The following is an 8,419-nucleotide window of genomic DNA, read 5'->3' as shown; positions in this document are numbered from 1 at the left end:
TGATTGTCTAAGACTGACTTAAGAAATATTTAATCTCTTATTATAAATTTTGTAGCTTTTGACGGTAAAAACTTTTTATTTAATTTGCATGAGTGAGAATTAATTTTACACCATTTTGAGATTAAAGTGAACTAGACCCAAATGGTAGGGGTGTATATGGTCCGGGTTGGGATGGGGGATTTTTTTGGCCCAACCCAAAAGTTCGGGTTGGTTCGATTGGTAACCCAACCCAACCTAACCCAAAACTTTTTCCAACCCAACCAGACCCTCTATTTTCAGGTTGGGTTGTCAATTTTTTTTTGTTAATTTTTTTTTAAAGTTTTATTTATCTACCCTTCATAATTATTAGGATATAAAATATACTAAAAATTCACAAACAAACATAAATCAATCTATAATTATTAAAAAAAAAACCAATTCAATAAAAACAAATGGTAACCTATTAACATAATTAACATTGTCATCAAACTAAAGACAACTAAATACCGAAGAATTGGTTAAAGTAAAAAAAAAAGGATAGATCATTAAAGTAAATAAATAATAAAAATGATTAGTCTAAAGATATTGTATATAACAAAAATAAAAAATATATAACGTGACCTTAGAATGTCCTAAACTATTAAAAAAATAAAAAAATATATCAATTATGATATAATAATAATGCAATAAATAGATATTAAATATATTAAAATTTAGAATATGCTTTAAAACTATATATATAAAATTTATAAACATTAAACCATAATATTTAAAAATAATAGTATAAAATGTATTATCTATATAATTTATAAACATTAAATCAGCATACTGACCTTAGTACGGCTTTCGTAAACCTATTAATACAGAAAAGTTCTTAATATATTTAATATATTTTCATTTGACTTAAGTCAATTCGAAGATTTTGCCCACGAACCCGAAACTGAACCGATTCAGTTTGGGTTCAGAAAAATGAACCCAACCCTATCCGAAATGTTAATCCAACCCAATCCAATTCTTATAGTTCGGGTTGTGTTGGTCCGAGTTGTCGGGTTAAATGTACACCCCTACCAAATGTTGACCCAACTTTTTGTTTTTTTTTTTTTGCCGTAAAATTCAAAAAGTGAAATAATAATATTTAAAAAAATAAATAATAATGATTAATATTGATTTTTTTTTAAGGAAGCGTTACTAATAATTAATTTTAATGGTATGGTTGTAAATTTAAAATATAGACTACAGATTTATGAATATTGTATCTAAATTAGAGTACGGAATTACCCCTAATGTTTTGGGCCTATTAATCCTGGGCTTGACAGGCTGGCAATGTGGTCGGGCCCAATAAAAAATTTGTTCTTTCGTTTTAAAGCAATTCAGTAGCCGTCTCTGTCGTTGGCATTAGCGCACCAGGTCCGTCGCAACGCAGCTTCTGCAGGTGCTCGTTGAAACAAACAACAATCCAATTCCCATCTTGTTGACCTAATTTCTCTCAACTTCAGGTTCTTTCCTCTTCTCATAATTCCATTGCATACTGCTCTACAATTTTCTTCAACGTTCTTTCTATGTCGTCCATGCCATTTGTTTTCTCTAGGGCTGTGGAACTTGATTGCTTTTCTGTTTCTTATTAAATTTGTTACTTTGATTAATTTCCATTTTCTGCTTCAGGAAAATTGTTACTTCTGATTCCTCCTTCATGGTAGTTGCAATTTTACTTCCGTCGGTCTATTCTATCGTGTTTATGATCGTGGATATGTACATCTCATTGTAGTCGACTAATCTTAAAGAGAATTTCTTGTGTAAGAATTGGACGGGGAACATGTTTTTTTGTATCTTATTCTTAGTAGTTGAAGCTCTTTCTTGTAGTTACTTAGAATTGGCTAGTTTTTTTTTTTTTTTCCTAAGATCCGCTCGTTTTGGATTGATTTTGTGTGTGACCGCTGTAGATTCGCTCATTTTCTCTATGAAATTATGGTCTCAGTTAGAGGAAAATAGGGATATTAGGGATCCACTGGGAATAGGATGACCAGACTGCCTAAGGACCTCCAACATTACAACCCTTCTTTCGTAGGTTATTTTCTTGAAAAAAAAAAAAAACCTTCAAAGCTTCAAGTTTATTTAGCGAAGCTCAGAAGTATACTGAATGTTAACTATAATCAACCTCACAGTGAAATATGACAAACATTTTAGTCAACTGCTAAACATTATGCTTGCTTGAGATTATTTTCTATGTATATGTTTTACTTGCAACTTGCAAGTGCTAAAATTTTGGTTTCCAGGAATAACACAACCATGGGTTGTCCATTTGGCCATTTGGTCAACTCATGATGAATATTTTGAAATGCATTTATAAAATTGATCAGTTTTTTCATCTTTACAGTTTTTTCATTTAATCATTTTCTTTTTCATTTTTGAACTTTCTAACTTATTATTCTTGTGCTTCAAATTTCTATTTGTAATGTTTTTTAACCTAACCATGTGATATAGGTTGGACAAAATGGATAAACGGAGTTACAGTAGTAGACTGGAAACAAACAACCCAAATAAAGCCTATGCAAAGGAGCAGGTATGAATGAGTTATCATGTCAAACTGGAAATACTCAACATACGTCTGTCTGACCCCTTGACTGACTGAAATCCTCTCCCTTTTCTTACAAAAAAGAACATGAATTACGGTTTTTGTGATATCTAATGTTTCACATATTTTTGTCTTCGGTGGGAATATTAGGATTCTCTTGGTGATGACTTCATAGATGATTTTCGCTTGCCCATCAACCATAGACCAACAGAAAATGTTGATCTTGATAATGTGGAACAAGCATCGTTGGACACTCAATTAACTTCATCAAATGTGGGCTATAGGCTTCTCCAGAAGATGGGCTGGAAAGGGAAGGGACTAGGAAAGGACGAGCAAGGTATTGTGTTTTTCTGGACATGAAATCCCACTCTGCTTATTCATTGTGCAATCTGTCTCTGATTTTATTATTTCATTATCTTTTCTCGTGAACCTTAGATTCTCTTAACTATTTATATAACTTTCTGAGTTTGTTTAAATTGCACACTTGATCATTAACGTATGAAAACATCTATTTCTGAGTTGGAACTTAAGCTCTAAAACTCCAGTGCGTTATGTCTTTTGGGCATGTTTACAAGTTTGTTTTTGAAAACAGTTTTTCTAGTATAAAAGCATAAATATATCCCCAAGTTAGATACCTTTTGAAAGTAGAAATCTAAAACTTAAATAGGAATATAAACAAAAAATCTCTTAATGGGTCAAAAAATCTTTTCAGTTATTATTCTTTTAATTAATGGTTTTCTGAATGTTAATCCAAAATTAATCCTTAATCGGTACTTGTTGGTCTAGCTTTTGAAAATAATAGGAACTCATTGTGTGTGTTTGTGTAGGAATTATTGAGCCCATTAAATCTGGAATTAGAGATCCCAAACTAGGAATTGGAAAACAAGAAGAAGACGATTTTTTCACTGCAGAGGAAAACATCCAGCGGAAAAAACTTGATGTTGAGATGGAAGAGACAGAAGCAGATGTGAAAAAACGGGAGGTATGTTATTTTTATCTTACAGTTGGTTGGGAAAAATGATAATTATTAGCTAAGACTTTGAAGTTGATGCTTTCCTCTTTCTGAAACTCATATCAAATAGCAGAAGGCAGCATATAGCATATATGCATGTCTTTTAGCGGGAATGGTATATCATAGGGGACCATCAACTTTTGGAAGGTCTTCAGATTTTCCTGCAGTTTTTATTACCTGGTGGCTTCTACTGCCCGCTTCGTGCACATTATTAAAATCCAGGTTTTAGCAGAACGTGAGGAGAAAATTCAAACTGAGGTTAAAGAAATACGCAAGGTTTTCTATTGTGATCTCTGCAACAAACAGTACAAGTTGGCTATGGAATTTGAAGCGCATCTCAGCTCATATGATCATAATCATAGAAAGGTAGGAAATTAAGCGTTTACTCATAAGTACTCCCTGTCTAGCAAAATCGTCATTCTCCTTTATTTCCTCTTCGAAGTTGCATCGAATCTAAAACATTGTTGGATGAGATTGCAGCGTTTTAAAGAAATGAGAGAAATGCATGGTTCAAGCAGCCGAGATGACAGAAACAAGCGGGAACAGCAACGTGAAGAGAGAGAGATGGCAAAATTTGCTCAAATGTATCTCCCTTTCCTCACTTTTTTTTTCTTTCAATAACTTCTTTTGTGATCCCATTTTAAGTTTCTCTTTATATTTTCATTTTGTGTGATTCTGTTTACATTTTCTTTCATGTTAAAACTAGTGCGGATGCCCGTAAGAAGGAGCAGCAAATGCTGGAGCAACAAGAAAGATCAGCCACGGCCCCTGCTTCTACTGAAATTAGAAATGCTACATCACTTGCAGATCAGGATCAGCGGAAAACATTAAAATTTGGATTCTCTTCTAAAGGTGGCACCTCGAAGGTAAAGCTAAAGTGTTAATGACGTTTTGTTTTTAAAACTAGTTTGCAATTGATTCTGAATATTTTGTTCTTTGTTTTTTACGAGTCCATTCATTCTGAAATTTGTTGATGCTTGATTGATTGCTCATTCGAAAGGTAATGAGTGATATTATCTGGTTCATCTTTTGGAGTGTTTAGGACTCAATAAGTAACCAATTTCCAGAAGGACCGGTTCCTATGGGAGCAAAGCACAGCAGTGTTGGCATTATTGCTTGCTCGTTCATGTTCGTTCCAAACAATGTTTGGAACGTATCAACCATTGCTTGGTCGTTCGTGTTTCTTGTTACCACAGAATAATAATATAGGGGAATTAATTGAAAGGTATCTCGTCTCTAATTTCTTGTTGACTGATGTTATTGCAGAAGATTTTTGGTGGAGCCACAAAGAAACCTAAAGTAGTAGCCCCTGTAGCTTCAGTTTTCGGGAATGATAGTGATGAGGAATAGCATTCAAAGAGTTCCCAAGTTGCTTTGCATCTTTTGTATGTGTAAGGAAACATCTTGAAGTTCATGTATTCTTATTATGGCAGTAGAGACATTATTGTTTAAACTTGCTCGCTCGCTCTTAGAATGTTAATTTTGAGATATCATATCGTGTGATTTAGTCTGATGAACAGATATCCATACAACTCTCTGTGCTATTGATATGTTCTGTTTATTATAACATCTTACTTACTGAAATGATGCTAGGAATCATTTTCAAGTGTACAATACCCCTCTGATCTGAAAGGGGTTTGGATGTTTGCTTTACTTTTTAGAAAATCAGTCCATTTTTAGGATGTTAAAAGGATGAAAGTCCACCTTTCGGGAAGCTCAACTCAAAGCCATGAGAGCCTATGTTCATATGGGCGGACTTTAACTCCTAAACTGCATGCCCAAATTCCTTTCGAAACCTTGACTTTTGAGGTTAAGGCCTGGGCCCTATCTGGCTCTTCAACAAGCCTATCTTTTCCTTCATGTCTATTCAATGTTTTGTCTTCCTTATCTCAACTTGTCTTCAATGCCCACTTCGCGTGGTGGTGTTGGACGACGTCCTTCTCGATCGCATCATGACACTCTTCTATATTGGCCCGCATGTGGTCGTATGTGCGTCTCTTGAGGGATGCCGCTTTGCTTGTCATGACGTGAGGGTCACAACCTACCCTCTTTGTGACATTCTCTCCCACCTAACTTAGTCATTGTTCTTGATGACTTACTCGATTGCAGATTGTGAGACAATATTATTGCAGATTGTGAGACAATATTACGTGAGATTCGTGATTTCTAACAAAAAGGACTTCTACTTGCATATGTCTCAACTTGTCTTCAATGGCCACTTCGTGTGGTGGTGTTGGATGATGCATTGTCCTCTTCGATCGCATCATGACACTCTTTTATATTGACTTGCATGTGGTTGGATGGGTGTCTCATGAGGGACGTCGTTTTGCTTGTCATGATGTTTGCATCATGACACTCCATCATGACACTCTTTTATATTGACCTGCATGTGGTCGGATGGGTGTCTCATGAGGGACGTCGTTTTGCTTGTCATGACATGAGGGTCACAACCTACCCTCTTCATACTATCGTTGTGACATTCTCTCCCACCTAACTTAGTCATCGTCATTGTCCAATACGATTGTGCCCCTAAGTTTCTTGTGCCCCTAAGTTATGTAGAGATTCGGGATTCCTAACAAAGAGGACTTCTATACCATCATTTTGTAAAATCTAATTATACCATCATTTTGTAAAATTTAATAATACGAAAAATAATTAAAAGTCAAAGCTAATAATTCCAAATCTAATATAATACCAACTCAAAACTATATTTTAAATTTTTGTCGTTTAAATCTACCAATACTTTTACAAAAATGGCTAACCATTTCTCTCTATTTCTTTTATTATTCCTATATTGATATAATAAGTCAGTAATTAAATTATATTTATTTTGTTGGCTAGAAATTAAAAAAAAAAAAAAAAAAACCATTAAATTATAATATTTTATATCTATTTTTAGAATATTCAAAATAGGTTATTTGATGCCTTTTGATCGTTTTCTTCTATAGTGAATGCACATTTGCAAACCCTAATTTGATCTCTGCAACTCAGTCAACTTTTGAAACCAAAACAGAGTCAAAATTACCCTTCAAAACCCTCAACTCCTTCATTCCTTTCTTTGATTCCGCCATTGTTGTCTTCTTTGATTTCCATCCGTTTTAGGGTTTCCTTTTGTTCTTTGTATTCGCCTCTCTCTCGATGAATCACCCTCATCTTCCTCCTCCTCCTCCAACCAAAGTGCAGACGGAGTGTGGGAATTGCGGCTCTCACGGTCGGTGGATTCTTCATCATGTTCGTTTACGAGGTATTAATCGTCGTCTTTGCACCTCCTGCGTGCTTCGCCTTCATCCCACGTCCTTCTGCCCTTCTTGCTTTCACTTCTATGACCCTTCTGTGTCTCCTCCTCATCCCTCCAATCGTTTAACCTGCCTCAAGTGTTCTTCCATTACGCATTCCCACTGCGTTCTCAACCCCGCTTCTTCCGATCCTCACCTTCTCTCTTCCTCCACCTCCTATCTCTGCCCTCCCTGCGCTAAACCCAATTTCTCCTTCTTCGATTTGGACTCTCTGCCCCGGAATTCTCACAAGTCTATTGACAGGAAGACCGCCGTCGTGTTGCTCTGTGCGGCTAAGATCGCTTCTGCTTCGATGGGGAAGGCTGTGATTGTTGCCCGTGCCGATGCGGAGAGGAAAGTGCGGGAGGTGGCTGTGGCCAGGAAGAGAGCCAGAGAGGCTCTTGAGCATGTTGGTTTTCTTTTGGCTAGAGAGAGAGCTAGGCGTAAGGAGGAGGCGTCCATGGAGGTTTCGGGTTCCGGGAATATGGAGACGAAGGACAAAGAGAGGAATAGGAATCTGGGTTCCATGGTGAAAACTGAGAATTCCCTTGAGACCCCTGCAGTGCCAACTTTGAACACTGGTACCACTTTAACTCAGAGGAGGGAGAGCTTGAATGGGTTCGTGAGACAGATGTCTATGGTGAAGAACGAGGCAGCTGCTTCCGTGCAGGAAACTGCTGAGGCTGACCGTTTACGGAGTAACAACAACATTGCTGATAATGGGGATGTTGAGAATGTGCAAAATGATCACAAAATAGCTCTTTGAAGTTGTTCATTGGTTATAATTCTGAAGATGCCGAGGCATGGTTGTAGGAGGACTGACCGCATCATTGTGATATGGATTTGAAGTAAGCAAATTTATTAAGTTATTTTCGTATTGGGTTCGACCTGGCTGTTTAGGAATTCATGTAGCGAGGTTAGCACAATGCCTGTGAATATATCCAGAGATTCCTTGCTGAGATTTGGGTCGTCTAGAGATGATTACACAAATGCTCTTTAAGTAGTAAGGGGTCCCTCCTTTGTTGCATGCTGTAACAAATGTTGATTAATTGAAGCTTTTATCATTTTTCTGTGTGCCTGCCACACTGCTACCTTGCACCTTACTGCTGAATTCAAATGCATTCTTTACCTGAAACCCATGATCATCTTACACTCTTGACTTGATTGAGATAGCTTTATGGTTGTATTTTGCTTGTTTCGTCTCAAGATTGGTGACGGTCGAAGAGAAAATGACTGAAGGATTGGGTTAAATGAATTGAATGTTGTTTTCATTGGCTGAATTTCTTCTGGAATTCTGATATTGTAGCTGTAATAATATGATTCTTTTCCTCCTTTCTAGCTGCTGCCCATTTCTTTGCATTATGCGGAGTGTACTTTGTTTGCATTATTTTCTTGATATTTGGCTATGTTGTGTGGGAAAAGTGTTGATAAATATTTCAGGTACTAAAGGAAGAAGCAGTTGTTTTGATATCGAGTATGAAAGGACAAGGAGGTGCCATGCGAGAACATATTGTTGAGGATTATTGGGGGAGTGAGTCTCGTGGAAGATCATAGGTTTATAAGTGATGAATACTATCTCCA

At 36.4% G+C, this 8,419-nt stretch overlaps 2 protein-coding genes across 4 annotated transcripts; both read left to right on the top strand.

Annotated features, from left to right (window-relative positions):
* Positions 1 to 1,360: 1,360 nt before the first annotated feature.
* LOC111462032 (G patch domain-containing protein 8) lies at positions 1,361 to 5,147 on the top strand. 3 transcript variants are annotated; one of them, XM_023105687.1, is made up of 8 exons: positions 1,361 to 1,475; positions 2,461 to 2,539; positions 2,702 to 2,888; positions 3,379 to 3,533; positions 3,786 to 3,929; positions 4,044 to 4,147; positions 4,270 to 4,429; positions 4,830 to 5,147. In XM_023105687.1, exons 2-8 carry the CDS (start codon positions 2,471 to 2,473, stop codon positions 4,911 to 4,913), a joined length of 903 nt encoding a protein of 300 aa, XP_022961455.1. In that variant the 5' UTR covers positions 1,361 to 1,475; positions 2,461 to 2,470; the 3' UTR covers positions 4,914 to 5,147. The 3 variants fall into 3 exon arrangements, with proteins under 3 accessions (XP_022961455.1, XP_022961457.1, XP_022961456.1); XM_023105689.1 differs by having other exon boundaries at positions 4,833 to 5,127; XM_023105688.1 differs by lacking the exon at positions 1,361 to 1,475 and having other exon boundaries at positions 2,442 to 2,539.
* Positions 5,148 to 6,649: 1,502 nt separating this feature from the next.
* On the top strand, positions 6,650 to 8,176 carry LOC111462036 (the record flags this gene model as incomplete). The annotated part of the gene is made up of 2 exons (XM_023105692.1): positions 6,650 to 6,807; positions 7,103 to 8,176. Coding segments are annotated over 2 exons (660 nt in total), but the record flags the coding sequence as incomplete, so codon positions are not given.
* Between the last annotated feature and the right edge of the window lie 243 nt (positions 8,177 to 8,419).

This window comes from Cucurbita moschata, unplaced genomic scaffold, assembly GCF_002738365.1.
Source record: "Cucurbita moschata cultivar Rifu unplaced genomic scaffold, Cmos_1.0 Cmo_Scf00026, whole genome shotgun sequence".
Classification (NCBI taxonomy): domain Eukaryota; kingdom Viridiplantae; phylum Streptophyta; class Magnoliopsida; order Cucurbitales; family Cucurbitaceae; genus Cucurbita; species Cucurbita moschata.
This window is presented reverse-complemented; position numbering and strand designations above follow the sequence as displayed.

Bases quoted from the DNA above. Each gene is read 5' to 3' on its own strand.
- LOC111462032 (XM_023105687.1), top strand. From the start codon at position 2,471: ATGGATAAACGGAGTTACAGTAGTAGACTGGAAACAAACAACCCAAAT. The intron at 2,540-2,701 runs GTATGAATGAGT...TGGGAATATTAG, and splicing joins AAGCCTATGCAAAGGAGCAG to GATTCTCTTGGTGATGACTT. The intron at 2,889-3,378 runs GTATTGTGTTTT...GTGTTTGTGTAG, and splicing joins ACTAGGAAAGGACGAGCAAG to GAATTATTGAGCCCATTAAA.